General features: G+C 42.4%; 2 protein-coding genes and 2 long non-coding RNA genes across 4 annotated transcripts; 2 read left to right on the plus strand and 2 right to left on the minus strand.

Annotated features, from left to right (window-relative positions):
- The first annotated feature begins 8,242 nt into the window (after window positions 1-8,242).
- On the plus strand, window positions 8,243-9,378 carry LOC118502400 (tetra-peptide repeat homeobox protein 1-like). The gene is made up of 3 exons (XM_036034622.1): window positions 8,243-8,246; window positions 8,318-8,789; window positions 8,862-9,378. The coding sequence occupies exons 1-3, from the start codon at window positions 8,243-8,245 to the stop codon at window positions 9,184-9,186; spliced, it is 801 nt and encodes a 266-aa protein (XP_035890515.1). The 3' UTR covers window positions 9,187-9,378.
- Window positions 9,379-12,962: 3,584 nt separating this feature from the next.
- Window positions 12,963-13,622, minus strand: LOC118508327 (cuticle protein LPCP-23-like). The gene is made up of 2 exons (XM_036047998.1): window positions 13,497-13,622; window positions 12,963-13,366 (listed from the first exon to the last, which is right to left on the minus strand). Exons 1-2 carry the CDS (start codon window positions 13,506-13,508, stop codon window positions 13,055-13,057), a joined length of 324 nt encoding a protein of 107 aa, XP_035903891.1. The 5' UTR covers window positions 13,509-13,622; the 3' UTR covers window positions 12,963-13,054.
- A 9,972-nt stretch (window positions 13,623-23,594) lies between these two features.
- Window positions 23,595-24,353, minus strand: LOC118508328. The gene is made up of 2 exons (XR_004905782.1): window positions 24,102-24,353; window positions 23,595-24,034 (listed from the first exon to the last, which is right to left on the minus strand). It is a non-coding gene; the product is annotated as an uncharacterized LOC118508328 (long non-coding RNA).
- Window positions 24,354-24,648: 295 nt separating this feature from the next.
- LOC118508329 lies at window positions 24,649-25,197 on the plus strand. Its single transcript, XR_004905783.1, has 2 exons — window positions 24,649-24,788; window positions 24,858-25,197. It is a non-coding gene; the product is annotated as an uncharacterized LOC118508329 (long non-coding RNA).
- The last annotated feature ends 268 nt before the right edge of the window (window positions 25,198-25,465 follow it).

The following is a 25,465-nucleotide window of genomic DNA, read 5'->3' on the forward strand; positions in this document are numbered from 1 at the left end:
GATGACTCGGTGCGATGTCAACGTCACACTTGCAAAACCCTTGTCTAACCGTACCCGCTTTTTCCCATATGGAAAGGCAGCGACAAAGATCACACAGTAAGGTGGACGAAGGAGGGAAGTGCGTTGGATAGTTAAATCAAGTGTTAATCGTTCTGGGCCCGTGGTGGTGTTTTGCAGTGTTGCAATCAACAACGTGCCGGTTGGTACACGGACCGGATATTGTTGCGAGCAGTGATTGCAGTCGTTTCTTGTGCGCTTGCGGAAAGCGCTACGAGCGCCCAGATGGTGAAATGGATAATTGGTGGATAATCGATTACAACTTGTAGCTCATTGTTTGGTGTCCCCGGTTGCACTTGACCTGTTTGTTTTGTTTGCGGAGCGCTTTGTTTGCACTTTGTTTGCAACACCTCCGGACCAGCGGTTTGTTGCGTTGCGTTGTTCAATGTCATAAAGGTGGAATGCATTTACGGTATTAATGGGCTAATATTATTAAGTTATGTGGGTCTGGGAATAGTGGTGAGCTTTAGTTTTGGAGAGAGGAGAAGATGGCCACATGGGGGAGGGGCTAGGAGGCGTTGTCTGCAGTTGTCGTTCGATGGGTCCTGAATGTCCTAAGGCCCTTAAATTCCCTGTCCTGAAGTAGGAATTTATCTTCCACGATTCTTTATTTTCCAAAAGACCTTCTCATCTTCAGGAACGTGTCCCTTGGACAACGCGCTTTATTTTCCAAAGGTTTGCGTCTCTCACTATAACTCGAGTACCAATAAACTTTATCATTCAAACTGCTTGAACAGCGAGATTCTTCCGCCAAGCAACCTAATTTACCACAAGGCCTCGTATTTAAAGCAGCCTCATCTATCAATGAGTCTTTTCATTCAGGTCTCATTAACCAAAAGATATCGTAGTTAAAGAGAATCCTTTGTCCAAGGTACCTCTTTATTAAAAAGCCCTCATCTATCATTGAATCTCATCGGCCATGCCTGATTTACAACAAGTCGTCGTTACAACAAGTTGAAGAGGTTTGTTTCTCCATTAGATCCCATCTACCAAGACACCAAGTAAACAAAGAGATCTTTTTTTTCTTATTCAATAAAGAAAGACTTCGCCTATCGTGAATCAAAGAAATGACATCTTCCAAGAAATTTCGCAATAGGTAAACGGAGTCTTGAGGTACTTCACCTACCATCATTCCTTGTCATCGAAGGTATCTTTGTAACTCATCTTCCCATTATACTTACCAATCAAGGTAACAGAAAAACTTCATAGTGGAAAAAACCCGTCGTTTCAAGCATGAAGATCTGCCAAGAAGCCTCGTAGTGAAAGAAAAAATGTCTGCCATTTCATTTAACACAAGTCCTGGAAGTTTTAAGATACTTCATCCAACAAAAAGCCTCGTCGTTGAGACCTCAGCTCTAAGCAAGATATCTTGGTCAGAAAGACGTTATCCTCTACCAAAGGATCCAAAGGAACTCATCTTCCAAGAGTCCTGATCGTTGAAGGGTTGCCTCAATGTTCAATATCTCTTCTCGTTCAGAACTCATTCGCCAAAAAGACCTCATCGTCGAAGAATCCTAGAGTTTCAAGCTTCATTTAGCAAGAAACATATTACTTTTTGGTTTACCGGGGTAAGCTTACCATTTACCGGGATAGTCGATGAGCTCTTGTCTATTATGACATGGCGTCCAACTGTTCTCTTCCCTCACGACGCATCATCGAAGCATTATCTAACTATAAATATAGTTAGATATAAAGTCTCGAATAAAGTACTCCTCATCCAAGGGACTTTATTTTTCACAATTAATTGTCGTCGAAGGGATCTCATCGTATAAAGTGCCTTATCGAATAGACTTCATCTACTAGGAAACCTAGTAGAAGGTAAAAAATGTCCTTTATCACTAGACAGCTTTATTAAGTAAGCATCCCTCTATATGCCTTTCCATTCATGCCTAATTTCAATCTACTTGTCAAAGAAAACTCATCACCCAAGGTACGTTCAAGGTAGGTTGTAGTCGAAGAGTTCTATCAACCATTACACGTCGTCCAAATGATAATATCTATAACAGATATCTAAACAGAAGAGGTCTCGTCATCTGGCGGTCCTCATTTACCAGGCGTCCTTATCGTTGAAGGAGCCTCAATCAGAATAGCCAATAGACCTCATAGTCGTAGAATCCTAGTCTTTCGAAGTCTCTGGTTTAGTACGACACGTCGTGCAAGTGTTTTATGTACCATCCACGTACGACACGTCGTCCAGACCTTATCTACCAAGAGGCCTACAAACCGAAGATGTCACATCTTAAGATAAGGCCCTTACAGGGGTTTTCAGTTGATACGGTAATAGAATGGTAAAAAAAGCCAGTTGAGATGGAAACGATTTCAGATGACAGGGAATCAAATACCTTTTATGGTGATGTGCTCAAATGATATTGTCATACGAAGCCGTTTCCATATCAACTAGCTTTGTTTGCTATTCCATCTAAGAAGCCTGCCATAAAAATGGATGCTATTGCCTTATCAACTGTAAAACCCTCTGTCTTCCAACATGAATAATACGATTTTTAACATTTTTTAAATTTATTGATTTATTTTATTTAACAATCAATATTTTTTAACTTTTTCAATTATTTTAACTTTCAGCTACATGCTAAAAGCAATTTTTATCTTTCTGCCTTATTTCAAAAATCATTATCACGTCCTACCTCGTTTCGTATTAAGGGCTATCCGTTTTACATGACTTTTTACCTACAATGTTCTACTTTCACCGTGCAGGCATTGGTTGGTTCAATGTTTAAAATCGGTTAAACTTTCCCAGTTATTAAAAACTATCCACACGGAAGGAGCTCTTTTTGCCTGGCACGAGACATCAGCCGACATACAGTCACATTTGCCGCTTGATAGCTTCGTGTAAAATTTTATTCTGAATCCCAGTTTTCCCGATTGCTTTTTGTGCGCCCCTCTCGTTCCCAGCGAAACGCAAAAGCTCCATCAACAACAACAAAATGCTTTTTATTCATTTGTGCGTCCACGCTTGCAGCCATCGTTACATGACTTCATGCTACGGTGCAATTCCAGACCATGTGGAAACAGACATTTGCAGCTGACACATGGTGCCAGGAGTTCGTCTTTCGACTTCTAGCGCCAGAAACGATTCCTTCATCTCCGGCCTGCAATATGTATTGCATCGGGTGCAGTTGCTACTGTGGACAACCTTGAAAAGCGTGACATTCAACCAATGCTCCACATATTTTATTGATCAAAGAATGGTTCAGTCGGACGGGCAAAAAAAAGGGTGCTCGCATCATATTTCCCAACGATTTGTCACGTTTCGGGTACAATGCGGTAAGCACAAAGGGGCAGTTTTTTTTTCAATTAAACGAAATGTATTGTAATGTAACGAATTTCTGCTGGAGGTTAACACTTTGCTGTAATTCGGACCGGAAAACTGCAATGAATTATTTTGTTGAAAGGAATGAGGGAATACTTGTATGGAATTCAAGTCAACTAAGGGTTTGGTGAACGTATTTGATTAAACCAAAAATTTTACTGACCGCATCCCTATTAACGCAGAATGTTTCTGTTAATTGAACTCGATTTCTTTCGCGTAAGGTTAATGAATGGTGGAAAAGTAAAACAATAATTAATCTAGCTAATTACTTCGGGATTCCTGTTCTTCTCTCTCGCTAAATAATTAAAAACCAGTCCAACGCGATGGCGCAACTTATGATTGAACCATTAAAAAATTCTTACTTTTCCTTAGCAAACAGCAAACAACCACAAAAAAATCGTACCACAATCATTCAGCGGTTAATTCATTCGTAAAGCACAGATGAAATGGAAACAGGAAGCGTTGTGCGTGAATCGCGGTGGAATCGACAATCGACGACCAACGCTGATGTTGTAATCGGTGTCGGTGATCGAGTGTCCCTTTCGGTATATTGCGATTATGATGGCATACGGCCGGACTCCAGGTGCGATACCTTTGACGGCTAGCTGATCGGAATGCATAAACGCACGGCCATGCCCGTCCACATGTCTGTGCGTCCAGGTTCAAATGTGTTGAGCTACAGGCCCCGTGACGGTTCCACACTTTCACTACACACGGGCCCGTTTGCCGGGTGTGCGTTAACGAAAAACGATTTAATTTGTAGTGATTAATTGCGAAACCATCTATTGACGGTCGGTGGATCAATATTTGTTCGCGGGTTTAGTGAGGTGATTCGGTGGAACTTTCATTCCCATGACATGGTGGCAAAACAATTGATACCTACCCCATGGGGGGGTATCTGTGGGTATGATTATGTTTCCTTCGATTGATTTCGCGCGTGGAGGTTTGTTGGGTAAATTTTTGGAGCTTAATGAAGTAAATGAAATAAAATAATAAACAGACCAGAATCTCACAATGCGGTTGGCATATTTTTGACATCATGCCATAGCAGATTGTTTGAGAAATGTGTTAGAGTTATTCATTTAAAATTTTGAAATACATGTACTAAGGCTTGTTATATCTCTGATAAGAAAATAAGATAACATATTAAAATTGTCAATACGGCGTCAAGCCGTCTAACTCAAAATATAAATAAAAAATAAATAACATATTAAAAGGGAAAAAAATCATTATAATGGTAATGAATTGATTGTTCTTCTACGGAAGCAACCCTTACATTCTAAACTATGGGTAGACTGTGATGTATGAATCAGACATCCCAACTAGCCTATCGTTTCTTCTGGACCTTCTAAAATCTTCATAATATGCGTATGACTGTTTTTTTAAAAATAGTTCGAGAATTTGCGAAGGAAGGCATCAATCTCATATGATTAATCTTTTGGGGGTTATCTTTCGCACTGGGTTTCGGACGGTCGTATTATGGTGATGCTCTAACTCTGGATGGTTTAGTGGTTGAGATCTTACTAACTATATTTTATTTGCTATTTTTTGCTCCTTCGTTTGCTCCCTTCTTTCGGCATCTAACCTTATGCTAGCAAAGTGGTGTGCGTCTTATGTTTATTAATTGGGATCGTGACGCCCGCTACAATCTCATATAATTATATATACAGAGACGGACAATAGAATAAGATCACCTTATTTCAAAAACGTATAAATGAGGTTATGATGTCGATTTTCAACGAATGTACTAAAATTTGATTTTGTACCACTTAGTTTAATATTTTGCGAAAATAATCCTACCATTGGATTGAGAAATGGAGTCAATAAAATAAGTCCATTTACCAAACTGAGATTATTTTTTCCGTTTTTTTTTCTTCATGAGAACTTTTTTCAACTTAAGCATGTGTCTGCTCTGATAATAAAAAAGACAGTTGATTTACATAATGGATTTTTTTAAAAATTATACAAACAGAGTTGAAATTCTCGTGCAATCCTTTGGTCAGTTTTACACAAAACAATAGATATTTAAGATGTTGACGATGCTCCTACCAAATGTTAGTTGTTTGTGTTAGATACTGTATTCTCTCTCTTTTCTTTGCCTTAAGACGTCGTTGGTCATGCCTGCCTTCTCTGTCTTACTGGACTTAATGATATCACGTAGTTGGATAGTCAGATTTCACTGCGGGGGAACGGTCCGGATGAGATTTGAACCCCGGTTCTACTGTATCAGGACCGGCGCCGTTATCGCTTTCACCATCGTCCATATCTGTCCCTGTACATCTACTCAAAATTCTTCAACATATTTTGTTTGAATCGCCAAGATTTGTGCATTCGTCCAGCCTGCCAAACTAACATCTCGTTATATTGGGCCTCAAGATGTCACTTTCTCAACCTGGATCAAATCTTCGGTTGGCGAGACATACTCGGTTAACGATTGATATTATAGATAATCATCTTAGGTTAAAGTTTTTATACAACAAGAATACACTTGTAGTAATTCCAAGCAAATAAAAAAAGGGTTTATAAAATCATAAAAAAGCATACCGGACCAAATAGTCTAACCAAGTCAAGTCAAGAAGTTCATCAAATAAATTATCTAAATAATAAAATAAATAAACATTGGACGTAAGTTAACGAGCTTTGAACCGTAAATAGATTCTAAGATTATTTCATTGTCATGTTAACATCTACTTGGTTATTTAAAGAGTTATAACAGTCGGTCATTTGTATAAGAGAATCGTTGGTGTAGAAGGCTGTAAATGGGTATTCTGGAGCAGTAATATTTATATTAGATAGGTGAGACATGACTAATCCAATAATCAGCTTATGAGAAAAAAACACTGTGCCGTCTTCCTTCTTTACTGCAGCGTTTGCAGTTCAAATAAAAGCCATCTGGTGTGGTATAATGGGCAATCGTTAAAATGGAACCAGGAAACACTAAAATACATAATTTTGAGTTATTTTCTTTTCAATAGGCTCTATTCTATCGATTGTGTTTTGTTGTACAAACTCCAATGTAGGACGAATTTTTGTATTTTGAAGATGCTGTGGGTCTTAAAAGCTGCAACTATGATGACACCAAATTGTCAGTTTTTTGTTAAACAATTTTAACAAGTAGCTTCGAAGAAAAATCTCATTATAGTATTTAAAAATCAAATATTATGTTAAACTATGAGTTACTCTGCAACAAAGATCAGATACAAAATATTAACTAGTTCTTATTTCCCTACTGAGAATTTCCACCAAGGTCTAAAACAAGGATTTGGCAAATTTTTGCTACTATACTTGACAAAATGCTACTATCCTGATTAGCTAGCAAAAGAAAGACTTTCTCCATTCTTTTGTCCATTTCAACAATATGGTTTCGAATTTTCGTTCAGTTTTTTTTTAATTCATTGGTTGATGAAAAGGTGTATAAAGAGTATAGCATTACATTCCTTAGCACAGGCATCCGGGAGACTATAAGAAAGTTGACGAAGCTGTTCATGTTTCCTACTGATTGTCGCTCGAAACAATCAATAGGACGAATAGTTCGTCAAAAGGTTGTAATTGAATCGCATATGTTATATATGATAATTCGATTACATTATTTTGACGAACTTTTTATTTTTATTTTTATTTATTACAGTTTTAATATCTGAGCGTCTCCCGCTAGAATAATTCAATTGAAGTATTAAATTGTTTAAAGAGAATGTTTTTAAAAAAAGTTTATAAACATTTTCAAAATTTTTCACTTTTACTTTAACTAAGAGTGAAACGTTTATCAAAAAATACTAAAAACTGCCAATCGTAGTCAACCGTACGCAGACATGCCCATCAACCGGTAAACGGTCACTAAACTCGGGCACTAAGGCAACAGGTTTATGTCATTGCAATTCTGTCCGGTGCATACTTTGTTGGACGGGCCGGGGGGTTGAAATTTCCGTCCCAGCCCCACAACGTCCCATTCACACAACTCGGCCTGATGCATCGGGAACAGTCAGCATAACAGGCGTTTGTTAGGTGAGTTGGATAGAAAAAAAAACACAAACGCTCAGATCGCTAACTCATTCATCCCTATACGGGATCTAGTGCCGGGTGATCGTGTCTCGGTGTGTGCGGTAGTGGTATATGACACAACAGCAGCACAACCAAACCCAGACCCAGGCCCAGGTCCCTTAACAGGCGTCGGGCGATGCATCTCCGATATGGTGTGCGTTCGTTCGCGGAGGTTGAAGCGAGACGCCGACAGCGCCCGGTGACGGCGGATGGATGGGTTATTCCAGCCCAGATTGGTCTCCGGTTGCGACGCGGGCAGCTTTGCAATAGTTTTGGCCGATGATAACGTCAAACTCGGGGTGGCTCGTCTGCAAAAAAGGGCTAGCCGTGCGAATGGTGAAATTCACCTAATTGGAGCGGTTATGACACGGAGTGCGCTCGAGCGCGTGCACTCGTTTGCTCCCATTTAGATTCAGGAGACTACGCACAGCCAGGTCCCGGGCCCGGCAACTCCAGGGCAGCCTCTGTGCGTCAGCACGCTGGAGATGGAACACAGCTTCCGCGATCCGACGAGCGCCCGTTTGGTGTGCAGTTTGATATAAAAATACTTAGCCGCTACAGTTTCGACAGTAGATCAGTGGCACAGTTCGTGGTGATTGGAAGGTTTTCTAGGCTTCTGGCGTGCGGCGAACTATACGACAGCGAACGACATGAAATCGGCAAAAGTAAATATTCCTCAAATCGTGACGAAAACTGCGGCGTGGTAGTAATGAGAGTTGTTTTTGCAGTTGTTTTGCGTTCTGTTGGTCCTTGCGATCTCCACGGTTCATGGTGCAGCTAAGAAGGAAGGAAGTGATCCTCAGAAGCGAGCCATCGGGCATGGGTATGGGTTAGGATTGGGTTTGGGAGGGACTGCGTTTGGAGCTACCGGATTCTCTGCTCCGGCCCTAGCAGCTCCAGCTATTGGAGCATCCCTGTCAGCACCATTCCTAGGACCCTCCATCGGAGCACCAATTGGGCCATCATTTGCGGCAGGACCGATCGGACTTCCGGCTGGACCGATCGGACTTCCGGCAGGACCGATCGGAATCCCGGCAGGACCGATCGGACTTCCAGCGGGACCATTCCTTGGAGGCGCGTTTGCCCCTGCAGCCCTTCCCGCTCCGGGTCCAGTGTTTGCTCCTGCACCTCCTACAGTGGCCGTCGCACCAACAGTCACACGCAACATTTTGACCACCGTGCAGCAACCTGTCCCGGTGCCCTATCCACAGCCCGTCCCCGTGGACCGTCCCGTACCGGTCCCAGTGCATGTGCATGTCCCGGTCGATCGTCCCGTACCGGTACCGCATCCCGTTGCCGTTCCCGTCCACGTGCCTCGTCCCGTCCCGGTTCCAGTCCCACAACCATACCCAGTAACCGTTACCAGGTAAGTCACCAAGAATCCCTTCGTGTCAACAATTATGTCTAATCAACTTCCGCCTGATTCGTTTGCCTGCAGAACTGTGGCTGTGCCGGTTCCCCAGCCCTACCCGGTGCATCATGCCGTGCCCGTCCCGCAGCCCGTCCCCGTGCCTCAGCCCGTTCCGGTTCCGCAGCCTGTTGCCGTGCCGCATCCGGTTGCTGTGCCGCATCCGGTGGTGGTACCGGCACCCGTTCCCACCCTTCCGATCGCATCGCTGCCGGCCTACGGTTACGGTTACGGTTACGGTGGTTTTCTGCCTTCCTATGGCAAGGTGTACGGTGGTGGTGTAACGCTGCAGAAGGTGTACACCGGCCACCATCATGGGCTCGGCTTGCTGGGGCTGAAAAAGTATCTCGGATAGGTAGAGTGATGGTTTATGTTTAAGTCATTTCAGTGTCATAACGTGTGCGGAAATGGTTCTTTAGACTGTTTGAGTTACGATAATGTTACTGCGTGTAAGACGAGAAGAAAAAAAAGGTCTTGCAAAGGCAGTGCATTGTTTAGAGTATATTCGCCAAATAAAACATGTTTCTTGTCTAATAATTTTACCATATTAATATAATCTGAAATGAAGTGTATTTGTTGACTATGAGAAACTATAATCGAAAAATTCTTCAAATCCTATTAATTTCGCTGTAAGTAGGATCATGCTTGACATTTTGAGCCTTCTTTTTCCCCATGGCCTGTCAATCCTTTTCCATGAAGCCCGGTCCTGGGCTGAATTCCTTCAACCACTGCTGCACCCGTTGTCTAACATGCTAGAATTCTCCTGATCCATTCAACGAGATGGAGGAGTGAGGCATTAGTCCGGCATCCTCATTACGTATCCCAGCCTTAGTATTATATCTTTCCAATTTAGGCCACCTAGACTTATTCTGGCCTTCTGGTCTAATTTAAAAAACTACAGCTACGAATAAAAATCAAGTCACTAAAGTCAGAAATGGCAGGCTCAACACTTTCGAGGTTGTAGTACCAAGGAGGCAGAAGTTAAATTGATACCCTGGATTGATAGGGGATGCCATGCCCGTACTTGTGAAAATCAGATGTCGTGTGAAGATCAGCGCTGCTTCTGTTGCTGTCACTAAACCTTCTTCTTCATTGGCACTACAACCTCGAAAAGACTCGGCCCGCCATTTCTGGCTCTCTGTTACTTGATTATACCCGTAGCAGAATAATCAATCCTGCGTACGGGGAGATGGTTCAGATGGGATTTGAACCCCGGTCCTGCAGTGTGAAGACTGGCGCCGCTATCACTGCAATACAACCTTCATGAGAAGCTATTATACGTTAAATTGTGAATCAACATTTATTGCACGAATAAAATAAATAAAGCTTTCCCCTACATTCCTTTTTTGTTATTCGTTGTGTTGTCTTTGTCTTAAGTGTTTTTTTTGACGTTGTCTTAAGCGTTATGTTGACGAAGCAAGAGCATCCGGGGCCAATGCCGACACTGTGGTAAAAAGGAAGTCAGACTTTTTTGAGTAACAGTATTCCTCTTCTCTGTCTAGCCTTGATGGGGCGAGTCCGGCCTGGCTGGCGTTGGGTTCGGAGGTGGTCGGCGAGTGCATCCTCATGATTAGCAGAGACCCTGCTGATCTCGCCGATAGTTTATGGATTTGGTGCTGGCCTGCTTGAGCTTGGGCTATCACTGATGGGCAGTTTGAGGAGCGTTTTACGTAGACAAACGTTTGTACTGTCCAGATTGCTGTACTCTTTTGGTTTTTTGTTTTTTTGTCAGACCCAACTCGGAAGGATGTTGTAAGTTTCATACACACCACCACCACCATCACACCCACAGACAGCAATAGAACTGGATCAAAATGTCGGACATCCAATAGCACTTTAATATTACCACCACAATAAACCTGGACTATCACGCCGCAATAGCCACACATCCACAACCGAGTATGCCCGGGATAAGGCAAATGACAGGGAGGAAATTCCTTGCCAACTGTTGTATTTTGTTATATTTGTGAAATTGTGATTCGTCATCACACGCGGTGTTGACTATACGGCGACTAGCCGTCACACTTTAAATAAATAAAGAAATAAATAAATAAAATAAATAAAGCTAAAAATATTTACACAAATACAAAAATAACACAAATAATACAATGTACATACATTATTAAATAACATCGGTGTCTAAAATCTGTACATAAGAAATATGTAAGCTTAATCATTTTATCGATTAGCAATATATCGGTTAGCCCTTTATGAAAAACAAAATCATTCTTTCAGGTTAGTGCAGTATCTTCTTCCTTGGCACTACCACCTTGAGTGGTCTCGGCCTGCCATATTCCAGGCTTTCTGTGACTTAAGTTGACCCGTAGAAAAGTAGTCAGCCCTTCGTATGGGGGGAGGCGGTCGGAATGGGATTTGAGCCCCGATCCTGCCGTGTGAAGACCACCGCCGCTATCGCCTCTGCCACCGGACCACCCCAACCATCCCAGGGCAGTATACTGCATAAGAAAGCTGTGAGTCTTTGTCTTTGCTGCTACGTTTCGATTAAAAAATAAACACTTCTTGTAAGGTAGGTAATAAAAAAAATTGCTTTTTTCCTTATCTTCTATCTTTCTAGTTTTTACTACTCAGGATCGAATAATAGTTTTGAATTATATAATACTGTACAGAGATTTTGGACAAAATCGGATAATTGTTCTTCTTTTTTACCGATCTCACTATTTACCGATCTCACTATTACACGATTTACCGTGATCTCACTATTATGGAGAGAATAAGATTCGCCAGGCATCGGTGGGCTGGTCATGTCATAAGAATGACACCAGACGACCCAGCCCGTAAAGTTCTTGTAGACAGTGTAGAGCTTTTGCTGACTAGGCTTTCGCGCACCAAACATCCCTGTGGGAGTTGTTTTGTAAAGGTTGTTTATCTATTTATTTATTATTCAAGTATTATTAGAAATAATAATTATTTTTACACCCTACATCAGGCATGAGCAACTTTCAAATAATAACATGCTGAAAACTCATCGTGATTTATCGACTGCATTCTACCCGTACGAGCCTATCAAACCAGACGACACTAAAAAATTAAATTTTATGGAAATCCTGAATCGTTATAGAGAATTACAAATTATCCTTTCCCTCCAAATTCAACATATTCAATGTAGAGGGCAGACTTAGGTTTTATGATAAATTCAACAGGATATATGCATAATTTATGTACCCAATTTCATGGTAAATTCAACACATGCAAAATATAAATGAATTGGGTAGCAGCATCCCAACTTTCCATCATACCATAGCTAGAGCAGTCGAGACAGCAAATTTTCAGTAAAAGTTTATCATGCTGAGACTGTTACTATGGCGCAACGGTTGGATGGTGGTTCGTCTCTAAACGGTCATATGATCAAATACTACTTAAAACTTCACCTATAAGCAAATTCATCTCATCTCAGAGAGTTATAACATAGAAACAAATGTTGCTTAGTAGTTATATGCCAAATTTCATAATGTTCGAGATTTAATGTAAACTAAGGATACCTTTATTTACTTGCTCATTTTGGTTGCTGGTACGACTTCAAGAACAGTGAACAGTTTCCTTAGAACTCCTGGATCCTGGTTGACTATTGCAATGCGTTGATGTTCTGCAGGGTTTAAGCCGAAAGATAAGGATCTGTAACCTCGAATGATTTTTTTGAATCATTGGTAATTTTGGGAGGTTCAATCTGACACACAAAATAATATGGACTAGTCGTTATTCTGCGAGTAAAACAAACTTCAAATGCTGTATTATGCTAATGAAAAACTTGCAACTGTCTAGTCCATCAGCAGATCATTCAATTTAAGAGAATAGTATTGTCAATTGGCACATACTGGAACAATGACGCAGGACTGAAGATCAAACCTCACCAAATGTTCTCTGATTGAGACAGTTTCTTAATTTCCCAACATTCCCAAACCTGTTTAATCTTTATAAGAAATTATAAGCGAGAAAATAGTCAATTGGATGCTACATTCATGGTTGAAGCTGAGAATCCTGAGAGATAGCTGGGAAGTTTACTGAAGAATTTACTGTTACTGTTTGGACTGCTGAGTTAAAGATGCATCAGATGATATGACTCTGTCATGTGAAACCTCTCCTGTTACGAGCAATGAAAAGATCTTGAAGACATTAATTTTTAACAATTTTTTATTTCAACTAAATGAAGCACACACGCATAACGCTAGAGTTGGTCGCTGGCGGCACCGGGTTCTTTATCCCGCTTAACGACGGTGCAGGGTAGAGTAGACGGCACTATGGTACAGCGGAGCATGGTAGGCAGCCAGCGGGGCATGGTGAACGATCGGAGCATGGGCAACATAAGTCTTGGTGAGCGGGGCATGATACGCAACGGGAGCAGCCACCAACGGGGCAGAGTGAGCGATCACTGGAGCGGGAGCCACGTACGAGTGCGACACCACCGCCGGAGCATGATGGTATCCCAGGCTGAAGTGAACGCCACGCTTAGCCTTCATCGACTCCATCGGCTGGTCTTCGGCGTAGACCGAAGCGACGAGCACCAGAACAGCGATAGCCTAGAACGAACGAAGAGCTCACATCACAACTATTGCAACACCAAGTGTCTATTATCCTGCAGGAATCATCACGTTCCACCACGATCACAAGTCACTTTTGCTGGACGAAAGCAAACCCACGGCAACTCACCAAGAATTTCATGTTGATGCTGTGGATGAAGTTATCCGTTCGACGGAGCTGCAGAGCTGTACGGAGCTGGTGAAGTTTGCAGGTGAACTTTGCGAGATTTATGATGCAGACTACGGCTGCCGAACGCGCCTTATATACGCACGCACGCGAGACCCCCAAACACGCCCCAAAACAGTTGCACCATCGGAAGGTGCCCGGATCACTCGGTGACCGGTGTGTCACCGTCCTGCCCTGGCATTCTGCGTACACGCACCGTGCACGCGTTGAAAGGGACAGGTCATGAGCAGGTAGGTAGGTCGCACGATTGCTCAGATCGCTTTCGTCTCAGATCGGGCTGGGCTGAAAAGAAGAAAAAACACCTCCTCCCCGGACCCTACCAGCGCAACCCAGCCCAGCAAAAGCAAGACCCGAGTTCGATCTAAAGTCTGTCTGTCTGCCTGTTGGCGGTGCGATAAAGCGGTGACTCAAACGTGGCACTGAACGTTACCGAAGGGAACTCTTTTACACTGAGCTGCGAGTAAACGGATGCAGGCGTTGCCAGTGATAAATGCAATCCCTGATTTGCATCCTGCGCTAATGAGGTTTACGTCCCACGAGCATGCACTGTCAACCGGGCCAACGGGTCTGTGGTAACCGGGAGTAACAGGTTCGCACAGATTGGGTTAGAAACGCTCCAAACCCACTAACCGACTAGCATGTGGTTCGAATATATCCTTCATCGATTCGTCGTTTTAGCACCAAAAAATACCCCCGTAACACTCAAAAGCTCCGGCAAATCCGATGATGGTAATGGGAGAAAGTTTGACGTATTATAGAATTAAGTTCCTATCGTCCGCTAGCCCGTTTGTCGTACTTGGTCATCGTTGGTGCGGCGATTAGTCGAGTGTTTGGCAAAGTAGCAAAAGTTGAACCGTTTATTATATTTTGATGAGGGTTCTACAAATGGCTGAGCCGTCGCCGGGTGAAATGAAGCCGGTAAAGCTTTTGTCTCTTTATGTCGCTTTCTCGCTTTGTTACATGGCTACTTCGAGCAGCAATAGCAGCTGTGCGAGAGTTTAATTCACTTAAAAGTACCAAACAATTTCGTGGTTAAGGTATATGGCACGGCTGGGATTTGGGTGAGTTGTTTGAAAGATGTGAGAAGGTTTTAAGTGTTTTAATGTCCTTCAAATCCGAGATGATCTCATCCTGATTTATACTTGACGGTGAAGGAAATGAAGCAACAAGAGAAGCATTTCTAAAACTGGCTAGCCACACGATACCGATTTTAAGTAATTTACAGGCACATTAGCCATGGTTGTCGCATAAAAGAGTTTGGCTTTTCTAGTTCTTCCTGAGCTGTAGCATTCCAATTGTTAGTTACAAACAGAAAGCTTGCATCAAGACCATTGAATGTGGTTTGTGAAGAAAAGTCTTCTGGTCGTTGCTGAGGCTACTTTGCAGTCTGTTGGATCGCCCATGTCCTCACCGGGGCTAAAGTATATTTTTAGTGTTTGTCTTACAGTCGGCTTCGTCTGGGTCGGCATGGTACAACAATGTTTATTTTGTCAAGGATATGCTTCTAGGATCAAAGTTTTGACAAGGTTTTTTACTCGTTAATTTCTAGCCGCGTTGACAATACGGCATCGGACCGTAATACTCAATAAATAAATAATTTCTAGCCGCCTAGAATCTCTGAGACCTCATTCGCCTCTTTAATTCGACTAGAATGTGACGCTCGTTGAGAGGAGAAAACCTGTCACCTATTAAATGTCATCGTCTTTCTGAGCCAATCTACAAAATAGAGGAGATATGTTTTGGGATGTCACTCATAGGACGAGTTCAAATCCCACCTGGGCCGTTCCCCCGTAATGAGGACTGATGGTCTAGCTATGTGGTGTCAATAATCCTTGTAAGCCAGAAAGCCGCAGGTAAAACCTAAGCGATTATTGGGCCAAGAAAGAATACGAAGAACTCATAGCAGGAACATATCTTAGGGCAGTTCATAAATACTGCTTCAAAATTCTAACATGCTTGTATAGGATACTCCTTGTCAGAAATCATGACAGAAATCCATATTGACAGGGTTTCTCAGTCAAAAACCTGGGGAACTGAATCAAAAGTATAAGGGGAACACACCAATTATCTCGGGCAATTTGGGCAAGAACATATAATAATTTCGAGAGCAGAGTAGAAATATTTTCAAATATGTCAACAAAAAACCAAAAATTGCCGGGATCCTCAGGATTCGCCGGGAGAAATATCCAATGTCATTGCCATAAAAATTGATGATGTATAATATGAGATCTCGCTCACTTAGGACTCAGTTGGTAATGGGCATGCCCTGTGGTTCCTTGCAGGAATATTTGTTCTGTGGATAAAGAACATTAATCCTATAATGAGACAGAAGGTTATACTTTGCAAAATACTTGTTATCTTCAAAGTTCTAAGGAAATAGGGTAGGACCTCACACAATAAAAGACATAAAGCGCAAGGGTTGGAAAAGTTTCAGAAAAAATCAGTTAAGTAAAATATTCGGTTGGACAACAGGTCTGTGTTCAACAGGTTAGAAAATCAATAGATCAAATCAAGCTCTAGCATGCTACTGTAAAGTCCTTCCCAAGCCAATGGTGAGGAGCTTTGACATAGCAACACGTACAAACACTTGCGAACGTCGTACGCCACCACCGTTTATAGGAAGCATACCGCACACCGAACGCTGCCATCCTTCTCATGGCCAACCTCAAGAACTTCGTTGCCTTTGAAGTTTTTCCATCTCTTGGGGTAAGATTTTGATTCAGTTTCCCGCACGCTTCCCCGCTAATGGTAAGGGTGAGTTTTTTCTCGATGTGTGTTGTTGCTACGTGCATGATGCTTTCCGCTCAATGCACCCGAATTGGAAGTAGCTGATCGCACGTGAGCTGCATTGCTTGCTAGATCGTGCGAAAATTTCGTCCCACACTGTTAGCTGATTACGGGTAAAGCAATTTGGTTTGGAAGTACCATCATCCAGATCGTGTATTATATAAAAATAGCAGCCAAATTACTCCGCTCCACAAACAAAGGTCTATTTCTGAAACGAAAAATAAGAGCGATTTGGCGGCATGATAATGTGGCTGTTTCGCTACCGTGCTCCGAGCGAGGGTTGTATCCCTGGCACCTCCAGGATAGGCAGGGTGGCTGACATTGACCTTAAACCGGCTTCGGTTGTTTGGTTGTTTGAGCGCACATCAATCAGCGCACAGCCCAAAGCCAACCGCGGTGTTTCGATCGGGTGTAAACGCAAGAAAGCAGCGAGTGAAACACGTTTCGTAGTACAAGGCACAGGAGGAACTCCTTTAGAGGAGTGCCGCAGGCCCACCCTACAACCTTCCTCCTGCCTTCCTCAACCCAGGCAGGGTGACATTTACATGCTCTACAAAACCACCAAAGTTGGCCTGACGACGCACATGGTTGCCGACGCACGAGATGCGCGCTGCGTGCTGTCTCTGCACCGATGCAAGCCGGCTCGCCGTCTCGAAAAGGGCGTTTTGTTGTGGAAGTTGCTGTTGGCTGCTGAGCGGTGTTTTTTTTTTTCTTTTTCGCTTTTGCTTCCCCTTTTGATTGACATTCGATAAGTGGTCAGGTGATCGATTCGCTGATGTGCGGCGCTAATCGCCGCGATTGAAGTTACTTTAGATAGGAAACGATCGTTTCGCAACGTTGGCGATCGGCTGCATAACAGCTGTACAGGTGGAAAATTAAAATTCTTCTACATTCTAGAGCAATCAACCCATGTGTGAAGCTTCATAAAGTACACCACACTGATTTATAGCAAGAAAAATTAGCAGCAGTAATCGATATCAGCTTAAACATAGAAAACTCCTCTCTCTTTCTCTTATGTTGCGCTGTTCAAACTTCTTTTCGCGCAGGCTAGGTACTTCCCAGCAGCCCAGCTGCTGGTGTGGGCGAGTGTAAGGTGAGTGAGTATGATTTAAAGCATTCGCTAGCCAAGTAGCAGTGCAGCACTAGACGATCTAACTGTATTTGGAGTATCGAGCGTTGAATTGAACGTAAACAGGTTCTGGTTGTCAGCACGCACCTAAGCCCCAACCTGAACCATCTGGGCCAGTCACGCAAGGGGGCAAGTGCTGCGATATTGCGCAATGTTTTGAACTGACATCAGACGCTAAAGAGCTTTCCTCACTCGCGCAACTACCACCCCGGTCACTACTACCCTTTGGCTGTGCCACGTGGAACGACTGTTTGTCTGGGAAAATCGATTAGAACCGAAGAGGACGCAAGTCTCGAAGCTTTAGAATTGCGATGGATAGAATATACTCGAAATCAAAACACGGTAGTTCGATAGAACATCAGCTGAGAACCGTGTGCCGCATCAGTGCCCGACAGTTAATGAAGTGCCAGAACAATTATAAAACGATTTGTCAAGTGTAATTCAATCAGCCAAATATGGTACCTGGCTGGTTGCGCCCGGTAGCTGGTTTGCCCCTTTGGCTGCATGTCATGGCGCCCGCCCAAAGCGGTATGGAGGCCTTTCGTAAGGACACCGGTGATGCCATCGAGCGTTTGATACCGCTGCTTGATCGTGCGGAACTCGCAATGAATCTCGATCAGAACACCACGATGCACGTGTGAGTCTCTCAAGTCGTCGGTTTCTGTAAGATCATGCTGGAAAGCTCGGTTCGAACCATAGAACCGACCTCGTGCGAGAGGTTGGCATACGCAACAGCCATGCATCACCTTGAGCACACACACACACACCACCCACCGAATGGCTGGCGGGCGTTTTGCGACACGTGTTGAAACGGAGCGTGAGTTGCTGTTGTGCGTACAAAATTACAAACAATTAACCTCCATCGATTTACCTTTGGGCGGTAGCCTCGAGAAGGGTGTAGTCATCACCAGTGTGCACTCTGTCAGCATATGCTCTCAGCTGACTGAGGGTCGAAGTCTGAAGGGTTTTTGGTGTTTATTTTGGAATTGAGAGAATAAAAACAGATAAATAAAATGCATATTTTTAAGGTTAATTAATTTAAAAGTAAAGTTAAGTAAAGGTAAAGGTAAAGGTAAAGTAAAGGTAGTTGCTACTGCTTAAACCGTTGTAAAGAAAACACAAAAAAGCGCCCAAAGGTATGCAACGCGCATTATACATAGTGATAGATAGAACAGTTTGATCTCAATACCGTTACGTATGGTAAACGGTTGGATTTTTTCATTACTTGTACAACAATTTTGAATAAACGAAGATACGGAATGAATAACGATAATCAATAACCATTAGGAATAGTTTTCTCCCTAAAAAACAAAAATTAAAGAGTAGCAAGGAAAACTGCTGGAAGAAATCTTATTCCATATCCGAGACCAGTAAGTAATGTTATTCACATTATCGGTAATAAACATGCCTAAAATATGCCGCGATACCATGCCTCGATACCGCTCACGGTCCAGCGCCTTTGTCTGCCAGATCATTATCTTGGCTTTTCTGAAGGATGCATCAACGTCATCACTCCATCTCAGTTTGGGCTTACCATGCCTCCTCCGTCCAAGAGGCCGGCCTAAAAGAACTAAACGAGCTGGGTCGTCCGGTGTCATTCTCATGACATGACAACCAACCAGAACCTTGCGGGTCGAATTCGATGGGATAATTGCACAGCTCGTAGAGTTTGTCATTGTAGCGGCTCCTCCATTGTGCTTCCACACAACTACTAGGAGGCAACAAATCTGGATAAAATCTTGATAATCCTCGTCCTCGTTTTGAACTTTAAAGAAGTTGGTCTAATCCAAAAAAAAAAAAAGACATTGACTGCCATTTCCTAATCGATAAAACATTGCCAGGCATTGTGACAATATAAGCATGTTTTATTAAAAACATAAGCGTCTCAGTGAACAGCTTCAATGATTTTTGCGGCGAACTTCGGGGTGTTGGAGAAATAATTGATTTCGTATGAGAACAGGAATATTAATTGTTGCTTTCAGCAATTGCTTCGAACGAATCATCTGTAGTTTCGATGAACCTTTTGTAATCAATGCCCTATCGTATGTGGTTCGTATCGGTTCGTATCTGACTTTAGGGACAGCATTTCGCATAAATTGCAAGAAGAAAAGCCTAAAGCACTGAAGCGGCTTGAAGACCAAATTAATACGCTGTTACGAATCCGCAATTCCATTCCGTAGCGAAATTCCACATGTGTGCGATATAAAAATACGATTGTTCTGATGTTGAATATCGAAAATAAGTCAATGTTGATTCATGCTGATCAAATTTTTAAGATTAATCACTTTTCCATGTTTTTTTTTTCTACTACACCTTGTATTTTTCCACCGTTTTATCATACACAAACGGAAAAATCTCAAGTAGTATCAATTTATGGCAGACACCATTTGCACCATACGTTACTGTTTGCAGAATATGTGCAAAATTTTCGAAACGAACTCCACATTTCTGTGTTTTCCTTAGCTATTTTCGTGTTAAACAAATCGCCATTCCTTACTTCTGTTTGCCTCTTTTTTCGGAGTTTCGTTCCAATCCACCTGTACGACCTTGTCTGACGATGAAGATCAACAACGTTACCTACACAGGTCAGATTGTTTGCGCAAATGGAATCGAACGGTTTGAATTGTTTCGTATAAAGCATGCCACTCTTACTGAAGTAGGGAAGTTTAGTCTTGCCAAGTCTTATTACGGTGTTTCACGATGAAGATACATACCGCATTGTTGTGCTTCAAGAAGTGCAGGGACAGATATTACCGATCGAGCCTTGCTTAACCTGGATTAGATCAAGTAGGAGGTACAATTCACATTTAATATTATAATTGCTGTTTTATAGTACCCAGATGTCCAGTTAATGAACGTTTTACGTGCTGCAAATGCCCTGAGCAAACGTGCCGCACAAGACAATTGCTTTTGAAATGTGTTTTACCGTGTAAGGGTGGATGTATCTGTAAGCCTGGTTACATTCGTGCCACTGTTAATGGAAAATGCATCCCCATCAGATCATGCCCAAGAATAGGTGGCATTTTTGAAGAAATTGCTTGATTTCGTGCTTAATGTTTTTTTTTTCGTTCCGACAGAAACGTTATGCAAGCAAGACGAACTAAAGAAATTCTATCTGAGATTGTTTTCCTGGGAAAAGCATACATATAAATATGGAATTGCCTTATGTGCAGTGGCGGATCAAAGCTCTTTAGAGGTCCTTAGCAAATAGAAAATTGGAGACCGCCAGCAGATCGAATCAATTGACTGGACTAAAAGCAGAAGACAAATCGAGATATTCTACGAAGGCTCTTATGGAGTACGGGATTTATGCAGGACCCCATAAACCAGCATACAGGAAGATACTAGTGATAGGCGGTTCTACCCAAACCAACTTGCTCACAGTCATCTGTAAGTGATCCAGAATCGTTTGGGTCGTATTCCATTCTTCACACGACAGGACCAGGGTTGAAATCCTATCCAGATACCTCCCCGTATGCGTGACTGACTATCCAGCAACGGGTAAAACAAGCCTCAGTAACCCAGATATGACAGCTGGAGACCTTTCGAGGTGGTAGTGCCAAAGAAGTAAAAGAAGAAGAAGAAGGTCTATATCATGGGAACTTCAAACTTCATTAGAATCAAGTCTCGAATAGATACATAATTAAAGTCTCAGAATTATACCGGATGTCTCCCCTATTGGATTGTTTATACTTGATCTCGTGATCGTTGGTATCCTGTACCAATAGGATATAGGATATATCCTGATATTCTAACGATGGTCAAAGCTGAAACAATTCAATGGCTAGGGAATTTGATGGGAATGTCGGACTCATGCCTCACCAGAAAGGTGGTCGTCAGCGACCTGTTCCGAGACGTAGAGAAGCACAGTGAGCTTGCTGGCTAGAGTTTAACCTGTCGGAGATCGGATGAAGCCGTGGTTGGACACTGCCAATTCTTATACACGTGGTCAACCCTGAACAAGTCAAGAAGACGAAGAAGATACACCATAGTGATTGTTTTCTAGCCTATATTGTTTTCGGCCTGTATAAAATATATCGGGAATATATTTTTCATTGTTGAAGTCATTTGTAGAACATTCTTATCTAAGCGACTGAAAACTGTAAAGTTCCGTAAGGGTTTTAATCCCATCCCAAATTATAGCTGGTACATCGATTAGCATTTGAGGCCAGTTCCAGAAGAAAAGCAGTGGTATAACATCAAAAAGCAATTCGTAATCTGTTCTGAGGGTCGTTAGGCTCATTAATGACAAAATAATAGCTACCGTCGAAGAACTTGTGGCATGGTTCCTTAAGTTCAGCTCAACTTGGTTTGTGTTGAATTTAAGCAGTCGAAAAAACCAATTATTTTAAAAGGGTGAACTTATGCAATTAAAAACACCATAGAAAATACCCCTTCCGTGGTACTATTTAGCAGATCGGCATTCGTCGCTGAATGTTTCACCGAAAGTTTATCGGAACCGTACCAATTGCTACGGTATGAAAATAGTAATTAAATACTGATGGTGCCGTAATTATTTTCAGTTCTCACACTGTACTGGTCTCAATGCTGATGCTGAAACAAATTTTCAAACTGTTTAAATGACTTTTCGAATGAACTACACGTCTGTGATGTGGCGCAGATGAGCAGTTAAGTATTAATCTATTTGCAACTAAAACCCGCACTAGTATTGTTTATTGGTAGTTCACCGAGAGATGCAGATTTCCACTGTCAAAAGGGTTTAGAGTGGAATCGATCTAATCGCCGGTATAGAGATATCTAATCTTGGGCAGGATGTAAATGGGATGCACCTTCCGTTGGGAGTGACGCGTACGTATCCATTTAAACAGACACATCCTCTTCCACTGCATTGCCCAAAACATCTCGCCAACAGGTTTCTGGGGCGACACGTCCTTTCGAAGCATGGTTTGCAGCATGTGAAGCGTTCGTTAACTGGACAACTGGGGGCTAAGGAGAGATGAAACTCAATCAGAATTAGCCATATCATCGAACAACATGAGAATAATGACTTACGTGGGCTAATCCAGGCCAAACAAGGCTCGACCGGTAAAATCTGTGCTTGCACTTCTTGAAGCACAACAACAACGCCGACCAACAGAAGCAATGCGGTATGGATCTTCATCGTAAATGTCCCAGAAGTCAGTAACGGTGGCATGTCTTATATGAAGCAAGTCAAACTGATTGAAACTGAAAGACACAAGTAGGGAAGTGAAGAATCCAGATCCAAAAACAGCCAAAGCTAGGTAAAACAGAAATGTGGTCTGCTTCCAAGAATTTACTAACAAGCTTGTTGCAAACAGAAACAAAAAGTGAAAACAGTATCAGTGTTGATAATGAGTGCCATGATCGCGATCAAAACATTCCGGATGTACTCACTCCTCGTAGAATAATAGATCTTAATAATTATACAACATCGCAAGTACAAGTACAAGAAATCATGGAACCCAAGGACTTACTCATATCAAATTAAAGTAACGACAAATTGAAAGAAATGGATCAGAACTACCGCAATGTCAATGGAGTTCTTCAACTACCGAGTAACCTCCTATTACGACGGATTATCGCTGCGACGTACGGATTGATCGCGGATTCTATAGACTACGATTAGTAGATACTGCACGTCATCACAGCGTTATTAGATCATCAACTGCACAGCGTCTGCTGTAATCCACTAGAGCCCTCCAGGAATGACGACGTCCCGCACCTGCTGCTTCAAGTGACGATGTGCTCCAGCTGGTCATGGAAGCGCTGGTCATGGTAGGTTCGACTTCAGTCAAATCCACGGCTCGCCCCTCTCCCCCCACTTTTCCTGTGGAGTTCGGGAGTTCAGGGAGAAGTTTCGAGATAACTGAGAGTACATATCAAGCGTAGCCGTTCTTCACACGTTAGGACCGAGGTTCAAATCTTCAAAGATGAAGAAGGTACATGTCATGGGATATAGTTTGTGGATCAGTTGGAGTTGCTTCTGTACACAACAGTTCATTAGAATCCAGTCTCGAATAGATACATCATCATGGTTTCAATTTATTGCTTGCTTATTTGGCTTGGCTATACATGATCTCATGATCTTGGGGATTATAATATATTGATTTTGTGATTGTATTGTAAAGAAAAGTTCTGTAACATAGTGAGCAGACAGACTGTGTTTATAGCAGAATATTTACATCTAGGTAATATAACTCATGATCCACATAGCTCTTCCGATAGGAATATTTTCGAAGTGCTTGACGTACATAGGCTGGTGGTAGCCTTTCTTGATTGATGCTGTAGACATGATTCTTGAGTTCCTTCTGCAGACGTAGACGTTGGAATAGCAATATTCCCAAAAATATTTCACAGACTCATTTTGCAATCCACTTTCATCCTCTAATAGCACATCTAGACTTCAGAATACAGATTCCACCCGGCACATTTCGCACAAACCCTTGCCTACAGACACAACCCTCCGTGCAGGCAACTAAACAATTCACATTTTGTAGCCGAGGTCTGCAGGTTTGCTGTACGCAAGGTCCACAGCACGAGTAAACCTCATTCCGGCCGCAACGTGGTGTTCTTCTGTCGAAAGCTGGCAATGAAAAGATAGTAAGAGGTTAGTTTCGGAGTCCAAATTACTCTCCATGGATAGTTTCCACCTTTCATTGTATCCAAGGGAGTACACCAGGGCGAAGGTCTAACTGGTGGAGATAAAGCATCGCTGAAAGCGCCCAATATTAAGCAGCAAGCGAAAACGATTCTCCAAAGTGACGCCATCTTGTTGGTTTGAGGTTCACTGCAAAATGAAGGCGTCGCGTATTCGCAACGACTCTGAGCGATGTTTTATGCAATTTCGGGCTTCGGGATGGTTCGTGCTGCTGTTCCAATTTGAACAAGTGCTGTCACACCTAAGACTAGGAAGCAGCGTAACTGAGTCACAGAGTTAAAACGTAAAGCAATCCTGTATGAATTACATGTACATGCCGAAAATTCTTCGAAACATTTCACAGCTCTGCTTTCCTTACCTATTTTCGTGCCAACCAAATCGGGTTTCCCTACTTCCTTTCTGTCATCGATGCAGACCCTGTCTGTTGATGCAGATCAACAAAATAGGCAGCAAACATTGGTTAGATTGTTTGTGCAGATGGAACTGGAAGACACGAGCCGATTGCTATAAAGCATGCCACTCTTACTGTAGTAGGGACATTTAGTCTTGCTGAGTTTTTTTCGGTGCGTCACCATGAAGCTCCATGTTGCATTCTTTCTGCTGGTCGCTGCTGTTGTGCTTCAAGAAGTGCAAGGCCAAAGGGAGCCTATCGAGCCGTGTTTAACCTGGATGAAGCCACGTAAGCTATTGCTAAATTTACCTACTAGGGTATTTTAATAGGTTTTGAATGAACTTTATCTGCTTTTAGAGCCCGTTTGTCCTGTTAACGAACGCTACACCTGCTGCAAAACTTGCTTCGAACAAACGTGTCGCTCAAGAAATGTTGTTGTGAGATGTGCTGGGCCCTGCATTGGTGGATGCATTTGTAGAACTGGATACATACGTGCGATTACCAATGGACGGTGTATTCCGACGTATGCTTGTGGTAGACTGGAAATCATTTTTCCCTCGCTTGCCGCAATTGAAGCTTGAAGTCATGAGTTGAATCTGGGAAGTTGTAAGTTGTAAGGTGTAAAGTAGTTCAATAAACTATTGAAGCTTCCTTTGTTAGCAAACGTGAAAATAAAACCGATGTTTAAATTAAAAAATTGAAATTGAAATTGAGATTGAACCTTGATTAATATTGAAATGCTAGACGAAGTGTCAACGCATCTCAGGTATAGCTCTTAGCACTCGTATCTGTCTGTAGATACTTTTTCAGAGCAGTTCAAACTTAGAGTAGTAGAGTTATTAAAATCTTTTGCGTTCAATAATCCATTGATCATTCAAAGTTCACACAACTTCAGTTGAAAAAGCAAGTACTTAAGCTTGAAGGTGTGCAACTTTATAGCAGTACTACTTAAGATGGAAGCCGCT

The sequence above is a fragment of the Anopheles stephensi genome, chromosome 2 (genome assembly GCF_013141755.1).
Source record: "Anopheles stephensi strain Indian chromosome 2, UCI_ANSTEP_V1.0, whole genome shotgun sequence".
Classification (NCBI taxonomy): Eukaryota; Metazoa; Arthropoda; class Insecta; order Diptera; family Culicidae; genus Anopheles; species Anopheles stephensi.